At 40.3% G+C, this 22,119-nt stretch overlaps 1 protein-coding gene and 1 long non-coding RNA gene across 2 annotated transcripts in view; one reads left to right on the forward strand and one right to left on the reverse strand.

Annotated features, from left to right (window-relative positions):
* The window catches only part of bin3.L (bridging integrator 3 L homeolog), a 28,154-nt gene extending 24,194 nt beyond the window's left edge, over positions 1-3,960 (reverse strand). Inside the window, exon 1 of the mRNA NM_001095301.1 lies at positions 3,876-3,960. Coding sequence (NP_001088770.1) covers positions 3,876-3,883 — 8 coding nt within the window. The 5' untranslated portion in view covers positions 3,884-3,960. The remainder of the gene's footprint in view (positions 1-3,875) is intronic.
* A 68-nt stretch (positions 3,961-4,028) lies between these two features.
* LOC121401587 lies at positions 4,029-11,839 on the forward strand. Its single transcript, XR_005966381.1, has 3 exons — positions 4,029-4,113; positions 8,371-8,494; positions 11,593-11,839. It is a non-coding gene; the product is annotated as an uncharacterized LOC121401587 (long non-coding RNA).
* Positions 11,840-22,119: the final 10,280 nt, after the last annotated feature.

The following is a 22,119-nucleotide window of genomic DNA, read 5'->3' on the forward strand; positions in this document are numbered from 1 at the left end:
GGTGGGCGTGTCCTAACGGTCCTGCTAGAAGCAAAGTAGGAGGACAGCCAATCCTCAGCCCTGCATTCATACAAGCAAAGACAGGATTCAGTTCCCTATCAGGTCCTGCTAGCTGCTGATTGGTTCCTGTCCTACAGTGCAGTGAGCTGAGAGCCGCCGGCTCTCCTGCACAGCCTGGGAATTCAGGGAGCAGGAAGTGGAAGAGAAGGGAGGGATTATTAGGGTTTTTGCAGAAATATTCAATAAATAAACCTGAAAAACTACTTTTTTAAGCACAATTCTTCCACTTATATATATATATATATATATATATATATATATAGCTAAAAAATTTTTTATTTTACACAATATGTCTCCTTTAATTAATAACCCCCAAACTGATCTAAGCAGACAGATGCACAAAACAAAGTGACACAACAAATTTATATCTTGGAAAAATAATCATGGGATAACAACTGTATTTAGTGGTGTGCAGGTCGAGACATTCTCTACCCACAACTGACCCAAGCGCCCCCTTCAAGCCCCCACCTGGCCCGAGCGGGCGTCTATAAATTTAGGGTCTCGAAGGCAGCAGTGCTAGGTCGCGGGTGGGAAAAGCAGAAGAGTTGCCCGCAACCCGAAGATTTTGTGCAGGAGCCGACCCGAGCCTGCCTGTCCCTCCCGCACATTGCTAAACTATATTGCAGAGGCTCTGAATCTGTGGGGCAAGAGAGGGGTAGTAGACATCATTGATGCAATTGCGAAACATGTATCTGGACAAACACCACATACTCTGCTTATGCAAAGTCAGCTTTATTATGTGGAAGCAAATCTTCAAATCTTGTTTGGTTTTTAAAAGAAAAGTCATAGAACCAGAATGTTGAGTGACACTATCTGAATGTTTATGACACAATAGCACCCAAGTTTTAAATGCAAAAACATGTTTGCATAGCAGAGCATAGACACAATGGCATAATTATGTTATGAAAATGCAGAGACCACAGTTTGAACACGCTCTGATGTGTTTGCTACTGATCTACTAATGGATGATTATCAAAGCTTTTGGGACCATCAGCTGGTAGAATAGTGCTCAGTAACAGATAGGGTTGCCACCATTTCCGGAAAAAAATACCGGCCTTCCTATATATTTATCCTTTTTCCCTATTAATAACATTGGGTCCAACCATCATTTTTACCAGCCAGACTGGTAAAATACCGACCAGGTGGCAACCCCAGTAACAGCTGATAAACTGCAAAATAAAATTACCATATAATGGTGAAAGAGGCAGCAGCTGGAACTATATTGATATCATCAATATATTAGCTTTGATAGCTCTTTCTTTAGCAACATATTACTCGGTGACCACCATAGTAAGAATGTACCGCTATCAACTACATACAGGTATTGGACTGGATACCCAGGATGATCAGGAACTGGGGTTTTCTAAAAATGTGGTCAATCTGTACATGATCACCAAACATTGTTTGCTAAAAAATGCTTTAAACATTAATTAATCCCAATAGGATATGTTTGCCTTCAGTAAGGATTCATTATATCTAAGGTGGGATAAAGTACAATGTACTGTTTTATTATTACAGAGAAAATCATTTTTAAAAGTTTGAATTATTTGATAAACATGGAGTCTATGGGAGATGGCCTTCCCATGATTCTGTGCTTTCTGGATAACTGGTTTCAAGATAACAGATAACATACCTGTACTACCATCATGAGAACCTACCATTATCAACTACCATATCCCTCATATCGCACAAGTCTGTATTCTGTGTGATTTCAATCATTACTATGTCTTGCAACACTGAGGTTCTCGGTTTGATTCCAACAAGGGCTACTAGATACAGTTGGTAAATTCTTTAATTGATAAACATTCTGTAGCATCCTGAAACTGGAGACAACTAGCTCCAGACTAGTGGGGAACAGACAGAGAACTATCTATATAAGGGATAGATAGGAAAAACAAAACTGGCACAACATAGGACTTAGCAAAAAAAACAAAAAAACATGAGAACCAATGTTTCAGCTGATGAAGGCTCACAAGTAGGGCCTAAACATAGGTTCTTATGCATTAATTATAAATAAACTTTGCCACGCTTTTTTTTTTTGTCTTTTTTTATACACCTAGCCATTTGTCCAACCATATTAAGTGTGTGCTACTTTATTTCCTACAAGGTAGTGAACCCCAACATGTCGCTCACCAACCCCTTGGATGTTGCTCCCAATGGCCTCAAAGCAGGTGCTTATTTTTGAATTCCAGGCTTGTAGGCAAGGTTTGGTTGCATAAAACCAGGTGTACTGCCAAACAGAACCTCCTGTAGGCGCTGCCAGTCCACATAGGGGATACCAAATAGCCAATCACAGGCTTTATTTAAAAGGATGGGATTAGATAAACAAGTGTGTCTTAAATGAAGAGGAATGCCAAAAAATAAAAATGTTTTAAAGTAATGAACATGTACGGGGTTATTTACTACTACTACTACTACTACTACTAACTACTACTCCGTTAGGGCTTTTTGGGGCAAAACTCATATGCAGCAAAAAGCCTTAATCCAAAAATCCAGCATCTCAGAAGTGCTGAGGTCAATGGCAGAGGTCCCAATTATATTTTGAAGTTTCTGTAGTCTGAGCTGAAATTAACCCGAAAATTCATCCTTTTCGGGCAAAAATCCGAAAAACTCAGGCTTGTTTGGGAAAAAATCCTGAAAAAACGAGCAATTAGAGAAAAAACTAGGAAGAAATCATACGATTCGTGTTTTCGCTTGATTTTCTCAAATTTTTACCCGAATCAATTAAATTGAGCGTTGTAAATAATAAATAAGATCAAATTGTGGATTGTAGTTGATCAGAATTTTTTTTATTTAAAAAATCAGAAAAACCTTACTCTACCCTACAAAGACCTACCTCCCATTCTGGATGGTACCTTTGGCAAATGCCCCTAAGGGTAGAACTACATGGACGATTGAGGTACGATCCGACAAAACGCTGGCGTCAAGTCGAATGCGACGAAGATAAGGTTAGTTGTAGGAATGTCGGATGTAGCCGCAGCGTGCATCTGATACGACTGAAAGATGAAGACGCTTCATGCACTCCGTGACTTCATCTGACATTTCTATTTCTTACCTTATTTCCGGTATATCCGACTTGACGCCAGCGTTTCGTCAAGTGGCGTCGGGTCGGACCTAAATCGCTCATGTAGTTCTACCCTAATTACTTACTCCTCTGTGCAGATTCAGGACATCAGCGTTCGCAGGCACCATCTTCTTCTCTTCAGTAATCTTTGTTCTTCTTCCGGCGCTATGGCAATTTCCGCGACTTTCAGCGCAGGTGCAGCTGTCGCGAGACAGAAGATTGCTCCAACTGCGCATGCACCGCTACACTGATCTCTTCTCAAAGAGAATAAGATGGCACCCGTTAATCTACACCGATGGGTAAGTAAAGAGTTAGGGGCATTTACCAAAGGTAATACCTAGGCTGGAGGGGGGGGGGGCAAGGAAGGAGGGTCTATGTAGGGTAGGGGTTTTTATTAGCAAGGGTTTGGTTCTCCTTTAAACTTTCAAGCAGGGCCAGAGTTAGAGTAAAGAAAGAACTGAATTGCCACCTGAGGGGACTTAGGCAATATATACAAAAGGGATGTCCAGCTGTTATTGATCTGATCTTTGCCCCACCCATTGTGGCTACAGAATTACAGATATAAAAGGAATATACGCCCGAGCTGTTCTCCAGCTCTATCTGAACCTCGCCTAGACAAAACAGCAATTTCCCAGCAGCCATAGTAAATGCTGAGTGTAAAAGTTTAACAACAATTGCAGGAAGGCAGTCTGGGAGAGAAAGCCGACCGACACGACTGCTTCCAACCCAGGTTAACACCTCGCCTTCTTACCAGCTCATTTCTACGAGGTTTAATCGGCTATTCTTCTCTTTTCCCGATGTTTACCCCCGCCGCTCACTTCCGGGTTTCCATCAAGCGACCTCAAAGAGCGCCTAGCTGCACGTAACCGGAAGTGACGCCTGGCGCATGGAGACGCGTCCAATAGGATGCTCCGGTTACTTCAGTGTCCAATCTCCGTGGCAACTAGGATGAGCAGCAATTACACCGCGATGGCAGAATAAAAAATAAAGTACGATTTGTGATGTCCGGTTCTATTGCTATCAATCAAGGGCAGGTTGAAGTCTTGTATATAGTTACATGATGGCCATTAGTTAATGTGTCAGTGATAACACTGTATAATAAGCGAGAGAAAAAATGTAAGCTGAGGCAAAATTCACCTCAGAATGATCTTTCAGAAAGGCGCACACATCCACTTTTTGAGAAACTTTACTATAATACAGTTGTTTTCTGTGTTATTTTGAGATATTTACATAAGAATATGATTGGATGGTTGCTATGGCTTAATAACCTTAGTAACAGGAAGTCTCCTTGAAATGTGTGTAGGACTGGACATGAACAAAAAGATAAGCAATTAAATATAAGAATAACAATAAAACAGCTCTTTTATATTTCTGGATTTTCATGGCCCCGCCCTATTTACTGTGCTAATGTGCTTCCCATTACTTCCAGCTTCTGGGGTCATTTTGGTGCATTTTCAATACTTGGGATTAACTGTAAGGGTCAGGCCACACAGGGCGTTTTGGGGAGATTTGGTCGCCTGACGACTAATCGCCTCACTTTTGCGGCGACCAATCTCCCCAAACGCCTTCCCTGAAAATGAAAAAACGCCGGTGCTAATCACACGCGGTGGTTAGTTTTCTCACGAGCAAACTTCGGGCAACTTTGGAAAACGAATCGCCGCGGCGTTTTTTTCATTTTAGCCAGTGCAGATTCAGGGAAGGCGTTTGGGGAGATTGGTTGCAGCAAAAACGAGGCGATTAGTCGCCAGGCGACCAAATCTACCCAAAACGCCCTGTGTGGCCTTACCCTAAATTAGGTGTAAATAATGGGGAGTTACCAGGTCTAGTTTTCAAAACCAGCCAAAGTCATCTACAAAACCAGCCCAAAACTAGCCAAGAGGCACTTCAAAAATAGCCCAAAAATAGCACAATACGTGCAGAGAAAAAAAAAAGTCTAAAAAAAACAAATTTCTCCATGAAGCAAAATCGGACAGATTCACCCATCACCAAGGGGCGTAACTACAGATGGGGGCCCGGGAGGTATAGGAGCCCCATAAGGCCCTAATACATATACAATATCAATAAATATTGGTAAAACTGATCAACCTGTAGACATTTTGGTGGCCAGCAGATTATTGCCCCAAAATTGTCTGAAATTGAGAAAAGCCCAAAACCTGTTAACTCCCGACATCTACACTAATTAGTCCCATTGCATGCTGGGTATTGTAGTCTTACATTAAACTTGGCAGTCGGCAATTTGTTCAACAAAAACTGCAACATGCATCGGGAGACACAGGCTTGGCACTTTAGGGCAAGAATACATTTTGGCTGGTTTCAAAAGTACAAACCAGCCAAAAAGCCCAAAAAGTAGCCAAAATCTGTACCTTGGCTAGTTTGTACTTTCAAAACCTTCCTAGGCTTTAAATTAGTAGCCCAATTTGGCTAGAAAACCTCTAACCTGGGAGCATGTGACTGGTCTGTTACTGCCAGTGACTGGGCGAGGGTGTACATAGCAGGGTGATTCCCAAAAAATCTGTGTGAGTCCACCTGTGGGGATCTGCTGTAGGGATGCACCTAATCCAGGATTCGGTTTGGGATCTGGCCAGGATTCAGCCTTTTTCGGCAGGATTCGGCCGAATCCTTCTGTCCGGCCGAACCGAATCCTAATTTGCATATGTAAATTATGGGCGGGAGGGAAATTGCGTGACTTTTTATCACAAAACAAGGAAGTAAAAAATGTTTTCCCCTTCCCACCCCTAATTTGCATATGGAAATTTGGATTCGGTATTCGGACGAATCTTTCTCAAAGAATTCGGGGGTTCGGCCAAATCCAAAATAGTGGATTCGGTGCATCCCTAATCTGCTGTCTATCTTTTTTTTTTACAGGGTTCAGTGGACCCTGACAACCAAATAACATATTCAGTAGCTTGCTGGAAACAGGCAGAATAGGAAGGCTAATCATTCAAAAAACATACAAAATAAAAACTAAAGAGCAACCAAAAAGTTACTAGTCATTATATAGTGAATAAAGTACACCCTCTTGTAAATCATAAGGATATTATAAGTTACCATGGAGTTCCATGACCATATAAAAACATGAGGCCGAAGGCCGAGTGTTTTTATACAGGTCATGGAACTCCGAGGTAACTTCTAATATCCTCATATTTTGCAACTGGGGGTACTTTATTTATTATAATACACAACTTTTAGTGAATCATGTGACAAAAATGACATCACTACTCACGTTTATAACTGATGACATCACTACTCCCCGTTTATAACTGATGACATCACTACTCACCGGTTATAACCGATGACATCAGAACTCACCGTTTATAAGGATATAATTTACAGGATATTCTTGGCTTCTGTGTTTTATATAGTGAATAAAGTACCCCCTTTTGTAAAATATAGGGATATTATAAGTTACCGAGGAGTTTCATGACCATATAAAAACACGAGGCCCGAAGGCCGAGTGTTTTTATACAGGTCATGGAACTCCGAGGTAACTTCTAATATCCTCATATTTTACAACTGGGGGTACTTTATTTATTATAATACACAAATTTCAATGAGTCATGTGACAGAAATGACATCAGAACTCACCGTTTATAACTGATGACATCAGAACTCACCGTTTATAAGGATATAATTTACAGGATATTCATGGCTTTTGTGTATTATAGAAATATACATCCCCATTAATCTCCAGAGATGCTCTGTCCATTGAAATGTTCCTAGTTTCATTATAACAAGAAATCAGTGTCAGCACTCACTATGGAATACATATCAGCAAGGTACATAATATAGTGAATAAAGTACCCCCTCTTGTAAAATATAAGGATATTATAAGTTACCGAGGAGTTAAATGACCATATAAAAACACGAGGCTGAAGGCAGAGTGTTTTTATACAGGTCATGGAACTCCGAGGTAACTTCTAATATCCTCATATTTTGCAACGGGGGGTACTTTATTTATTATAATACACAAGTTTCAGTGAGTCATGTGACAGAAATGACATCAGAACTCACCGTTTATAACTGATGACATCAGAACTCACCGTTTATAAGGATATAATTTACAAGATATTCATGGCTTTTGTGTATTATATTTAAATATACAGTACATTCTTATAAACAGTGATAATTGATGTCATCAGTATCATTGCTGTTCAGTGACTCATTACAATTAGTTTTTTAAATAAGATATTTCAGTATAAGAGTATACCGTAATAAAAGTAGTCATGAAGCTCTATGATGAGTATAAGAGATCCACTTATCTGGGATCCAGAAAGCTCTGAAATATGGGACGGCCATCTTCCATAGACTGTATTTTAAACAATGATATACTTTTTTCTATGATAATTAAACAGTATCTTTTACTTGATCAGAACTATGATATCATTCATTCTTACTGCAGCCAAAACAATTCTATTGGGTTTATTTTATGTTTAAAGGGGTTGTTCGCCTTTGAATTCATTTTAGTATGATGCAGAGAGTGATATTCTGAGACAATTTGCAATTGGTTTTCATTTTTTATTACTTGTGGCATTTGAGTTATTTAGCTTTTTATTCAGCAATTTCAGCAATCTGGTTGCTAGGGTCCAAATTACCCCCATTTGAAAGCTGTAAAGAGTCAGAAGAAGAAGGCAAATAATTCAAATACTATAAAAATAAATAATGCAGAGCAATTGGAAAGTTGCTTGGAATTGGCCATTCTATAGCATACTAAAAGTTAACTTAAAGGTGAAATGCCCCTTTAAATTATTTTTTTTTAGGAGACACAAGGTATGGTGATCCAAATTATGGAATAATCCCTAATCTGGAAAAGTCCCAGTCCTGAGCATATTTAATGGGTATGATGTTCTTTAGGTTCTTTGCTTTTCTACAAGTATAACTGTATCAGAGCATGCCTGAGTTTTTTACAGGGGGTTTGTGACAACATATGTCCTATTTTATGTTTGTTAATGTTCATTTTATGTTTCTAGAGATGTTTCTGCCCAATGAGGCTAGTTTGCATATTTGTATTTGTCCATATGGCTCAAAGCTGCCACTGTACTAGTTTGATCTGCACAGTGAAACTCTGGCATGTGGTGTCAGCTAAGGTTTCCTATGCACCAAGTACGTAATAACTTTTGATAGCAACATCTATTAGACTTAAAGGTACCCTGGTTTTCAGTGTAATTTCCTTATATTATGCCATGCCAATATTTAACAAGAATTTATTTCCCTTGTTAATTTGTCCATGTGGTACATTAATTATGCAGGCTTCAGCTCCTAAGAAGATAAGACAGGGAGATCATGAGAAGATTGGAACAGAGACCAATTTTGCTGTACCCACAGTGTACCAAAGAGTATAAAGAAGGAAGCACAAAAGGAACTCTCTCAGAGGTAATTGCTGAAGAAATGGATGAGGGTCCTAGTCTTCCGGTCCTAGTCCTAGTTTTCCCTACATGCACTGGAGCTCACAAGACAAACCTATGTTCTGGACATAGGTAATATATATATATATATATATATATATATATATATATATATATATATATATATATATATATATATATATATATATATATATATATATATATATATAAAACCAAAGGAATGGTGCACTCCGTACACAAAATTAATACCTGGGTGCCAGCATGGGTAATAAGCAATCCTTTTTCACTATATATATATATATATATATATATATATATATATATATATATATATATATATATATATATATATATATATATATATATATATATATATATATATATATATATAACAAACAAGGGAAAGTTGTGCTCACCACTATTTTTTAAAACCATTAGGCGGGGGTGCAATGAGGGTGTGACCACAAAATACATATAGTCAAATACAAGAGGTCCTCTGCACTCAACCCATTATCAATATATTTAAGACAGAGACATTTTGTGCATACTGCTACTGAAAAATGCCTTACCCTTTAAACAACACAGGGATTGTTTGTCCATATATTGCAATATATTTAAGCTGGCCAACTACGTCAAAGTCATCCCATATCTGGCCAGTCCTACGCTTAATTTTCATCTGATTCATTAAGAATTCAATTGCTTAATTATACATTTTACAAAGGGACTAGGTTTTACCTGCAACTTACTAGCTGCTTTCAAAGTAAACCCCCATACTTGGCTGCCCTTTTATTAGACACCAGTGGGATCACCTGACTATAGCTGGAAGGGTGGGAGCTACAACATAGAGCTGGTCACTGCTCCTGTATAACTATAACAAACAAGGGAAAGTTGTGCTCACCACTATTTTTTAAAACCATTAGGCGGGGGTGCAATGAGGGTGTGACCACAAAATACATATAGTCAAATACAAGAGGTCCTCTGCACTCAACCCATTATCAATATATTTAAGACAGAGACATTTTGTGCATACTGCTACTGAAAAATGCCTTACCCTTTAAACAACACAGGGATTGTTTGTCCATATATTGCAATATATTTAAGCTGGCCAACTACGTCAAAGTCATCCCATATCTGGCCAGTCCTACGCTTAATTTTCATCTGATTCATTAAGAATTCAATTGCTTAATTATACATTTTACAAAGGGACTAGGTTTTACCTGCAACTTACTAGCTGCTTTCAAAGTAAACCCCCATACTTGGCTGCCCTTTTATTAGACACCAGTGGGATCACCTGACTATAGCTGGAAGGGTGGGAGCTACAACATAGAGCTGGTCACTGCTCCTGTATAACTATAACAAACAAGGGAAAGTTGTGCTCACCACTATTTTTTAAAACCATTAGGCGGGGGTGCAATGAGGGTGTGACCACAAAATACATATAGTCAAATACAAGAGGTCCTCTGCACTCAACCCATTATCAATATATTTAAGACAGAGACATTTTGTGCATACTGCTACTGAAAAATGCCTTACCCTTTAAACAACACAGGGATTGTTTGTCCATATATTGCAATATATTTAAGCTGGCCAACTACGTCAAAGTCATCCCATATCTGGCCAGTCCTACGCTTAATTTTCATCTGATTCATTAAGAATTCAATTGCTTAATTATACATTTTACAAAGGGACTAGGTTTTACCTGAAACTTACTTTGAAAGCAGCTAGTAAGTTGCAGGTAAAACCTAGTCCCTTTGTAAAATGTATAATTAAGCAATTGAATTCTTAATGAATCAGATGAAAATTAAGCGTAGGACTGGTCAGATATGGGATGACTTTGACGTAGTTGGCCAGCTTAAATATATTGCAATATATGGACAAACAATCCCTGTGTTGTTTAAAGGGTAAGGCATTTTTCAGTAGCAGTATGCACAAAATGTCTCTGTCTTAAATATATTGATAATGGGTTGAGTGCAGAGGACCTCTTGTATTTGACTATATATATATATATATATATATATAAAATATATATTGGGGATGCACCGAATCCAGGATTCTGCCTTTTTCAGTGGGATTCAGATTCAGCTGAATCCTTCTGCCCGGCCGAACCCGAATCCTAATTTACAGATGCAAATTAGGGGTGGGGAGGGAGATTGCATAACTTTTTGTCACAAAACAAGGAAGTAAAAAATGTTTTCCCCTTATCACCCCTAATAAAATTAGGATTCGGTTCGGTATTCAGCCTAATCTTTCGCACGTGTTAAGAGGATTGTATCTGAAGACAGTGTTCTAGAAAACAGGCTGGATGAAATGGAAAATAAACAAACTTTTAGGGGTTATCCCAAAAAGGCATTGGAGAAATATAAAAGGGGAAATAATGTCCCAGACGGCAAAGAAAATACCAAAAAAAGGTGATAGACTTGCTTTTGTCAGCAGTTATAATGTTTTGTCTAAAGATGTTGGAAAAATAATTAATAGGCATTGGGATGTTTTAAAAGTTGCCTGCCAAGGGATACCTGCTTTTCAGAATCCATCTTTACTGTCATTTAAGAGGGCACAATCCCTTAAGGATAAACTAATGCGAGATGATGTTGGAGCAGGAAACAGGACATACTTTGTGGTACAAGGAATGGTACCTGCAAGCACTGCAATAGTTGCATTAAAGGGGACACTAAATATCACCCGCCTAAGGGTACTACGTTTAAGATAAAAGGTTATTATACATGTCTGTCAACATTTGCAGTCTATGCGATAAAGTGCCCGTGCAGCCTGATGTATATTGGACAAACTACTAGACAGGCCAAAGAAAGAATAGGAGAACACAAATCTGACATAAAGAGAAAGGTTCAACAAAATCCTGTAGCATGTCACTTTGTTGATACGGGGCATTCAATTTCCCAATTGCGGTTCCAAATTCTACAACAGATTCCCAGGCCTAGGAGAGGAGGTGATAGGGTTAAAAAATTACAAAAATGTGAGGCAAATTAGAAAGCTTGGAACCCTTACGCCTGGTGATATCAATAAGGAATATGAACTATATCCTCTGTTATAGATATGGCATCTTTTAAATTGATTTTAATATGATACATTACTTTGCTTATCTTCTAGTGACTACCAGAGACTATACTATTGAAGCAACAAAAAGCTAAGTTAGCCTCTATGTTACAAATAAGTGTACTTCAATATCGGACCTGATGATGTAAAGTGATACATATTTTGTTGTCATAAAGTTTTAAACAAAACATTTTGATACATTGTATTAGTCATAACCACCAGGGGGCATTGTTAAGGTGCGTATTTAAGGAAGTTATTATTATTATTATTATTATTAACATGTATTTATATAGCGCCAACATATTGCGTAGCACTGTAAAGTAAATGTGATTATACAACTACATCACATGAATTACATATATAGAATATATGGAGTAACAAACATCACAATCAATACAGGTACAGAGAGGTGAGGAAGGCCCTATGCATAGGCATACAGTCTAAAGGGAAGGGAGTAATACACAAGGTGTGGGAGTGGGCAAGATCGAAGTAAGTGGGTGAGAAATGTGGTACTGTATGTGGTGTTGCGTTTGGTAGTTAAGCAGAGTGAGGGTAGGCTTCTCGAAAGAAGTGCGTTTTCAGAGATTTTTTGAAAGCAGAAAGGTTGGGAGAAAGTCGGACAGACCGTGGGAGAGCGTTCCAGAGGAGGGGTGCAGCCCTTCCAAAGTCTTGAATGCGAGCATGTGAGGAGGTAATGAGAGAAGAGTTGAGTAGCAGGTCAGTAGAGGAGCGTAGTAAGCGAGTGGGTGAGTGTATAGAGATGAGTTCAGAGATGTAGGGTGGAGCAGAGTTGTGAAGTGCTTTGAAAGTCAGTGTCATTAATTTGAATTTGATTCTGAAAGGTAACGGAAGCCAGTGCAGGGATTGACAGAATGGCGAGGCAGAGGAGGAGCGGTTGCTTAGGTGTATGAGCCTCGCAGCAGTGTTCATTATGGACTGGAGAGGTGACAGTCTCTGGAGGGGGAGGCCAATTAAAAGAGAGTTACAGTAGTCTAGACGCGATATGATGAGAGAGTGAATAAGAATTTTGGCAGCGTCTTGGGTGATAAATGATCGTATTTTGGATATGTTCCTTAGGTGGAAGTGACATGATTTAATAAGTGACTGGATATGAGGAGTGAATGACAGGGCAGAATCTAGGATAACCCCAAGGCACCGGGCCTGGGGAGAGGGGGTGATAGTGGAATTGTTAACTATGATGGATACTTCGGGGATGCTACTGGTGTTAATTGGAGGAAAGAGAACCATTTCAGTTTTAGAGAGGTTTAATTTAAGGTAGCGTTGCGACATCCAGGTAGAGATAGCGGACAGGCAGGAGGAGACGCGAGTTAGGAGTTCTGGGTTGAGATCAGGAGATGAGAGATAGATCTGAGTATTGTCAGCATAGAGGTGGTAGTGGAAACCATATGAATTTATTAATTTGCCAAGGGAGGAAGTATAGAGGGAGAATAGTAATGGTCCCAGGACAGAGCCTTGAGGAACCCCAACAGAAAGAGGTAGGGGAGAAGATGATACTCCATTGTAGGAGACACTGAAGGAACGATTGGTGATGTAAGAAGAGAACCAGGACAGGGCTGTGTCACGAAGGCCAAGCGACTGGAGGGACTGGAGGAGGAGAGGGTGATCTACAGTGTCAAATGCGGCTGAGAGATCAAGCAGTATTAGTAGTGAGAAATGATTGTTGGCTTTAGCGGTTAGAAGGTCATTAGTTAGTCGAGTCAGGGCAGTTTCCGTGGAGTGTTGTGGCTTAAAACCAGATTGTAGGGGGTCCAGCAGGTTATTGTCAGAGAGGAATGAGGTAAGTCGGTTGTAGACTAGGCGCTCAAGTAGTTTAGAGATGAAAGGTAGCAGAGAGATAGGTCGGAGGTTGTCAAGATTGGAGGGATCAAGAGAGGGGGTGACAAGAGCATGTTTTAGTTGAGAAGGAAACAGTCCAGTTGAGAGCGAAAGATTAAATAGGTGAGTTAAGGCTTTGATTAGACAAGGATTGGTATTGCGCAGAAGTTTTGAGGGAATTGGATCAAGCGGGCAGGTGGTAAGGTGAGAAGAGGCCAGAAGCTTTGAGACTTCCTCATCAGTGACAGGGGTGAAGGAGCACAGGAGAGACTGGGCAGTGTGGAGGGAGGGTGGTGGAAGTCTAGGGGGTTGAATAGTGTAATGTCCCTTCTGATAGTGTCAATTTTGTTTTTGAAGTGCTCAGCAATATCTTGAGCAGAGACAGATGTGCATGGAGGGGGTGGAGAAGGGGAAAGGAGAGTGTTAAAGGTGGAGAAAAGTTGTGCTGGTTTTTTAGAAAGGGAGTTAATGAGTGAAGTAAAGTATGTTTGTTTGGCTTGGAAGAGGCTGGTGTTAAAGGAGCGCAGGGCAGATTTGTAGCTCCAAAAGTCTGATTCTGAACGGGATTTGCGCCAGCGACGCTCAAGTGCACGTGAGTGTCTTTGGAGCGCTTTTGTATGAGCAGTATGCCAAGGTTGAAGTGGTTTGGGTCGAGAACGTTTAGTTTTTATAGGAGCAAGCTCATTTAGGGCAGTGGTGAGAGTACTATAGTAGACAGAGGTAGCCACATTAGGACATGAGATAGCTGAGATATTAGAGTGAAGAGAGTCAAAGGAAGAAGAGAGATGTGACACGTCTACAGCTTGCAAGTCACGGTAAGTACGTGTTTGGGGAATAGCAGGGGGTGAGGAGGGAGTTAGTGAGAGTTGAAATGTGAGCATATTGTGATCAGAGAGGGGAAATGGGGAGTTAGTAAAATTGGAGGTTGAACAGAGTCTGGTAAATATGAGATCCAGAGCATTACCATTGGAGTGAGAGGGGGAGTCTGAGCACAAAGATAAGCCTAGTTACATTTGGCAGCTTGAAAAAGGACCAGGGGGTCCGAAACGTTGCTGTGCCAGATGTAATTCTGAAATAAAGGCGGCTTTACTGTGATATGGGTTTTGCTGTCTATTTTGGATTCTGCCTGAAGGATGTGAAGGTGAACACATTAATTGGCGTGCACCCCTCAAAGTAAGCTCCTACAAATTTAAATGCTGGATGATTGTCTATATAATGGAATAAGCCGGCAGCAAAAAAATGTCTGGAGGGGTCAAGTCGGCAGCGTATATTGGCTTATTTATGGCCAGCTTTAACAGGCATGAAGCAGACACTTTTTAAAATAAAAACATATAATAGAGAGCTGAATACATTACTACACTTCTCTGCACACTACACCACCCATCAACCTTCAGCATAATAGTTAAGGCACAGTTCAGATTGTTGCATGTGCCATAGCCTTTTAAGATGAGTGTTGGTCAACATAATGTTAGCTTTCATACCAGTCTGCTATAATATTATTCTGGAAACATTCTTGTGCTGGCATAGAGCAACATGGAGGACAATGCTCAGTGAAATGTCATTTCATTTGGATAATACCATTGCTGTCACCTAGGTAACTAAATAAATAAAAAAATAAAAGAAGTGAAAGGAAATGAATTGTGGGTTATGGGTGAGGTCATGGCAGCAGGATCTCATAATTCCTCCTTGTACAAATTCACATAAATAACAGTATATATGTCTAACACCATTTTCATTATAGTAGTTGAATCTGTTAATAGTTCTTAATCGGTGCCGCTAGCAGACATATGAACACGATGAAGAATCGCATACCATTTTCAGATTCACCGAGAGCCTGTTAACCCCTGTGTGGAAGAAAATGTAAAAGCCTTTCAATAAATTACACATGTCTGGATAAAATAAATACACATAATTGTTATGTAAGAGTGAGATATCGGAAGCAGAGAACAGATTAATAAACACTTGGCTTTAAGGTCCCATGTAAACCAGTTTCTATGGTAATGTCAGCTTCCAGGCACCACTTTCACTTAATATACAAAGCTTTAAATTTAGTGTGGCAGCCATATTTAATGCAGCACCGTCTATCAAAATTACTAACAACAGAAAGTTCTAATGCACAGTGTGACCTCTTGCTTACTGACTGTCAAGACAAGAGCAAATAGTACTGGGTTTCTAGCATGTGAGATTCTGGCTACAGACTATAAGGGATGGCTTAGTGGTTAATACTTCACAGCGAGTTTTAACTGCAGATTAGCAGAATGGGTATAGTCCTTGCATCTTTTTTGCTTAAAGGGATTCTGTCATGATTTTTATGATGTTGTTTTTATTTCTAAATTACACTGTTTACACTGCAAATAATTCACTCTACCATGTAAAATTCCATTCCTTACCCAACAATTGTATTTTTTTGTTGTTGTAATATTGGTGTGTAGGCGCCATCTCAGGTCATGTTGCCTGGTCATTTGCTTTCAGAAAGAGCCAGCACTTTAGGATGGAACTGCTTTCTGGCAGGCTTTTGTTTCTTGTCACGTTCGGCACCCTAAATCCAGAACCAATGCTAGGCTCCCTGGTCTCGGCTCTTGCTTCTGCCTTTAACAGCCGCCTTTCACGTCGGGAGGAGCCCTCGGCTAATTGGAAGCTGCCAGGTCTTATTAAGAGAGGAGCAAAGCTACAGGTTCTGGACGAGCTGGATGGAAGAACACCACTAGGAAGGCAGGCCAGACAATACAGTGTGGAACAGGCAGGCCAGGCCAGCACAAGCAGAGTAGAATAGTCAGACAGGCTGTAATCAGGATTGGAGAATGTAGAACAGTCAGACTGGCCGGAATCAGGATTGGAGAGTGTAGACTAGTCAGACAGCCAGGAATCAGGATTGGAGAATAGTCAGACTGGCCGGAATTAGGATTGGAGAGCGTAGACTAGTCAGACAGGCAGGAATCGGGATTGGAGAACGTAGAATAGTCAGACTGGCCGGAATCAGGATTGGAGAGCGTAGAATAGTCAGACAGGCCGGAATCAATATTGGAGAGCGTAGACTAGTCAGACAGGCAGGAATCAGGATTGGAGAACGTAGAATAGTCAGACTGGCCGGAATCAGGATTGGAGAGCTTAGACTAGTCAGACAGGCCAGAATCAGGTTTGGAGAGTGTAGAATAGTCAGACAGGCAAGGATCAGCTTGGAGAGGTCAGAATAAACAGGCAGGCAAGGGTCAGGATACAGAGTTCAGAATAGTCAGGCAAGGCAAGGGTCAATAACCAGAGGATCAATAGGAATCACTTAAGAATAGCACCAGGAACAAACTAATTGAACCTAACAATGGGCAATGTGTTTAATTACAAAGCCCCTTTAAATAGTTTTGCAATAACGTCATCATGCCGGCACATAGACCCGGAAGCACGCGTCCGCTCTTACCATAGGAACACCGGCTCTGAAGGGGACCAGGCGCATGCGGCAGGTGTCCCCGCCGAATGCACGGCGTTCGCCGCCCCGCATGCCAGCAAGTGGACCACTAGACCACCAGGGTAACTATTTGTCATTACACCTACTCAATGTAACTGAATTTGTTGCAGTGGGACCTGGATTTTACTATTGAGTGTTAGATATACCTGGGAGATGTTATATAGTGTTAGGGAGCTGTTATCTGGTTACCTTCCCATTGTTCTGTTGTTAGGCTGTTGGGGGGGCTGATATCACTCCAACTTGCAGTACAGCAGTAAAGAGTGACTGAAGTTTATCAGAGCACAAGTTACATGACTGGGGACAGCTGGGAAACTAATAATATGTCTAGCCCCATGTCAGATTTCAAAATTAAATATAAAAAAAAAATCAGTTTGCTCTTTTGAGAAATGGATTTCAGTGCAAAATACTGCTGGAGCATCACTATTAACGGATGCCTTTTGAAAAAAAAACATGACAGTATCCCTTTAAAGCAGCTGTTTGTCTGTATTCCAGACCTAAGAGAGCATGCTTAGACAGGGTCATCACCAGAAACTGAGGTTTTTCCACTTGGGCTCCATACAGGCGTAACAATTTGGTTCCCTTGGTATCAGAGACCTAGTCATGTTTAGCATCCCATTTATGGCTCCCTGTACTGTCCCAGTCTATTGCAATCCTGACTGCTAATAAACATTGCAGGGAAATACATTAATAATATTTAAAATAGCGTGGTCATCTGGCTGCAGATCTGATAGGGCATGTTCAGAGAGAGCTTTCTCAGACTACAACAAGGGGAATCCCTTACCCGGAGATGCCCTTGTTAAAATAAAACATTACATTAGGCTGTATGAAACGGATAGTTGCTTTTAGTACTTACGTTCTCAAGTTGGAACCGAGCTTCTCCCGTTGTTTTTTTTCCATTCCAGGGGCAACCTTTGTCCAACTAAATTTTGTTGTATACATCTTTTTCTTTTTCAGGGAGCCTCATGGTAAATACATCAGGTATTTAGGCAGGTAGTGCTACCTAGGACTGATACTCTTTTGGGGACAAGGGATGGAGACTCTTGGGCTGCCAAAATGGAGTTGTGGGACTTTTCCTGGCAGGGAATTACCAGGACCAGACTGCTACAGGTTCCTAGGGTAGTGGGTCATGCTTTGAATTAGTGATGCACCGAATCCAGGATTCAGTACTGGATTCGGCCAGGATTCAGCCTTTTTCAGCAGGATTCGGATTCGGCCAAATCCTTCTGCCTGGCTGAACCGAATTCTAATTTGCATATGCAAATTAGGGATGGAGAAGGAAATTGCGTGAGTTTTTGTCACAAAACAAGGAAGTAAAAAATGTTTTCCCCTTCCCACCCCTAATTAGCATATGCAAATTAGGGTTCCGTTCGGCATTCGGCCGACTCTTTCGAGAAGGATTCGGTGCATCCCTACTTCGAATGCATTTATTTGTATAATGCTTTAAAACACTTAAACACTTAAAACACATTTATTTGTAAATGCTTTAAAACACTTGGAGGCTCATTTATCAAAGGTCGCATTTCGAATTCATGTGATTTTTGTTTTAGCAAGAAACAAACTTGAGAGTCTTCCTCCAACAAAAAATGTAATTAAAAGTTCAAGCCATTTATTAGGACAAACAGGTAAAGGTCTAACGTGTTTCCCTGAGTTACTGTTGGGGCACTTACTCATAGGCTAATGAGCACACTTCTAAACATCCCTTTTAAAGGGGTTGTGACCAATCAAAAAACTGTGAATATCACAGCCAATTACAATTGAAAATACAATTGAAAAAACAAGTGTCTATTTACATACCGACTAGTCCAATCACAATGATGGACTCAACGATATCACTTAAAAAGTGTCTATTTACATGACACTATTTAAGTGACATTGTTGTGTCCATACACTGTTCTTTGATTGGTCACAACCCCTTTAAAAGGGATATTTAGAGTTGTGCTCATTAGCCTATGAGTAAGTGGCCCAACAGGCACAAAACGCATTAGGCCTTTTACCTGTTTGTCCTAATAAATGGCTTGAACGTTTAATTACATTTTTTGTTACTTAATTTTTTTTGGAGGGAGACTCGCAACTTTGTTTGTTGCTAATTGCTTATGCACCCATGGACTGGGGTGAACTGTGAGTTTATCTTTCTCCTCCAATTTTCACTGCTTTTGTGATTAGACATTAAAGGAGAAGGAAAGGTAAAACATAAGTAAAGCTCTATGGCAATTCTGGTAGAGTAATTACTTACATAGCGTAGTAATTCCTTTCTCCCTGGTGTCTAGCTGTAGTAAACATGCTGTAATGATAATGCGTCCGCAGGACTCCAGTGACATCACTGAATTTTCCTCTAGGCTGCCGAGGCAGCCTTGAGTCGCATTGGGCCAAATTCGCAGCTTTTGACAACTACGAGACATCTAGGACACGCACCTGGGGTAAGGGGGAGTGTTTGTTTAGCACAACGGCATTAGCAGGGGCGTAACTACCGGGGGAGCAGGGGGTGCAACTGGGCCAGGGCCCGCACCCCTGCAGGGCCCCCCTGGCAGATCGCGCGCACTGCAGCCGGCTGGGGTCGGCTACAGGCGCAGAGAAAAATCACACGGACGAGGGTTGGGGCGAGCCCGGCTGCACGGCCCACACCAGGGCCTGCCCCCACCTAGTTCCGTTACTGGGCATTAGCGAACAAGAGGAAAGGGAAATTATTAACACCCACCGTGATTATTGACAGTGATAATAGTGTTCTTTTATTTAACTTAGAAGAAGAGAGCCCAAAAAAAAGTTGTGAAATTTTGAAAATATAAAAAATAAAAAGTGAAAAAAGTGAATTTATTCGGTGAATTAATAAATGTAAACGATTTCTCTCCAAGTGATAGTGAATGCAGTATTATTCATTACTTAAAACACATTCATTGTGCAGTAGGTGAATATTAATGTGATTATTGAATATTTAGTGTGGGTTAAACTTTCCCTTAGATTTTTCTCGTTTAAGATCCACACTCTATGGATTAAAGGAAAGATAACGTAGAATACTTTGCCACAATTCCGGTACAACCGGTTGTGCAGCTCACTCACCAAATGTGAGTTAAGGGAGAGCGTCTGATAGGTCCTGTTCGCGCTGTTTCCACTCTTTTTCTACTCTCCGGGTTGTTGCAATAGGGATAAAAATAGTCATCGCTCAGGAAGAAGCCAGCCAGGCGAAACGCGTAAGCGAAAAGGACCACGCTAACTATTTGCAAGCGAAAAAGACCACGCTAACTATTTGCAGGAGTACCCGATCCAGAGAGACGTCTGTATCTTCCGAGGGACGCCAAGGAGACACAGCGACTTCCGCGGGACTTTTACCTATCCTTTTGCAGTTTTACCGATCGTGTTTGTGAGTGTATTTTTATTCTATTAAACTGTTTTAAAGTGATCCCTGCACATGCCCCTCTCTATTTTTATCCCTATTGCAACAACCCGGAGAGTAGAAAAAGAGTGGAAACAGCGCGAACAGGACCTATCAGACGCTCTCCCTTAACTCACATTTGGTGAGTGAGCTGCACAACCGGTTGTACCGGAATTGTGGCAAAGTATTCTACGTTATCTTTCCTTTAATCCATAGAGTGTGGATCTTAAACGAGAAAAATCTAAGGGAAAGTTTAACCCACACTAAATATTCAATAATCACATTAATATTCACCTACTGCACAATGAATGTGTTTTAAGTAATGAATAATACTGCATTCACTATCACTTGGAGAGAAATCGTTTACATTTATTAATTCACCGAATAAATTCACTTTTTTCACTTTTTATTTTTTATATTTTATATTTTCAAAATTTCACAACTTTTTTTGGGCTCTCTTCTTCTAAGTTAAATAAAAGAACACTATTATCACTGTCAATAATCACGGTGGGTGTTAATAATTTTTTAAAAAACAAAAAACAAAATCTTTTAAAAAAATACTATACTATATTTTATTCTTTCTGTTAAATCCCCCTCCTCAATGAATTTTTGAGGAATTTAGCACTTTATTTTCTGTACTTGGAGATCGTCTCAAACAGGTGGAGGAGGACCTGCAAGTGCTGAACTGTGGGGAAACCAAAGTTTGTCCTTGGATACAACCTGATATAAGAGGAAAGGGAAGCCTGTTATACTTTACCAAGATGACGGCCGTGTTTTACTGAATGAGAGCTGAATGAGAGCTGAACATGATGCTAATTTTATATGCACATAGGTAAGCTAAAACTAATGCGATTCAAGACATCTAGATGAGAACTTTTGAGTGAGGTAGTTCATAGCTTTTGCCTTTCCTTCTCCTTTAATTCACAACAATGCTGGTATTGGCAATTTGCATCAATTTCGTTTATTTTTTACTCGAATAAATTCGAATGTACTCTAAATTTGATTGGGAGGTTATTTAAGAAAGAAATCGAATATCTAAAACTCGAACGAATATTACCAACCCGAAAACTCGAATTGAATGTGGCCAGATGTCGATCAGGCAGGGGTAAAAATCCTGTTAGATCGCGGACTGCATCTGTTCGTTGATGCAGACCCGCGATCCGACCGCCCGTTATGATCCGATCATTGGGCCCTAGGGATCAGCCCTATATCGTGCAAGGTGGGCATATCCGGGAGAGATCCGCAAAATCGACAAAACAAGAGGATCGCTATGTGTATGTCCACCTATAGTCTCCTCTCCATTTGCTTTAGCAGATGCATTTGTACATAACAGCTACTTGTATGTGTCGTTGTGTGTGTGTGTGAGCAGAGCTTGTAATGTCCAATGTCATAATATGGGAATTCATGTCATGTCACCAGGAATGGGGCCATCAGTAAAAGAGACTGGACTACAAGTACCAGCATCCCTGCCTCCTGCCACTCATGCTGCTGATAGTTATAGTTGGACAACAGACGGTATTCCAGCGATTGCTTGTGTTTTTCATCTCACAATTTCTTAACAGGTTTGTTCACCTTTGACTTAACTTTTAGTTTGATGTTGAGAGTGATATTCTGAGATAATTTGCAATTTGTTTTATATTGTGGTTTTTGAGTTATTTAGCTTTTTATTCAGCAGCTCTTCAATTTGCAATTTCAGCAGCCTGGTTGCTAGGTTTCAAATTATCCTAGCTATACCAGGGTACGATCTCTCACACATGTAACGTGTATTATATATCTGAGTATACATCAGCGCTATAAACTCACCTGTAGTTATACTTCACTTACATCCTTAGGTATACTGTACGTTGCCTTAATTATTTTACCTTGTCCAGGCACATTTTTATTCAAACTCTCATAGACACTCGCGCAGCCATTGCTT

Source organism: Xenopus laevis, chromosome 3L, assembly GCF_017654675.1.
Source record: "Xenopus laevis strain J_2021 chromosome 3L, Xenopus_laevis_v10.1, whole genome shotgun sequence".
Lineage (NCBI taxonomy): Eukaryota > Metazoa > Chordata > Amphibia > Anura > Pipidae > Xenopus > Xenopus laevis.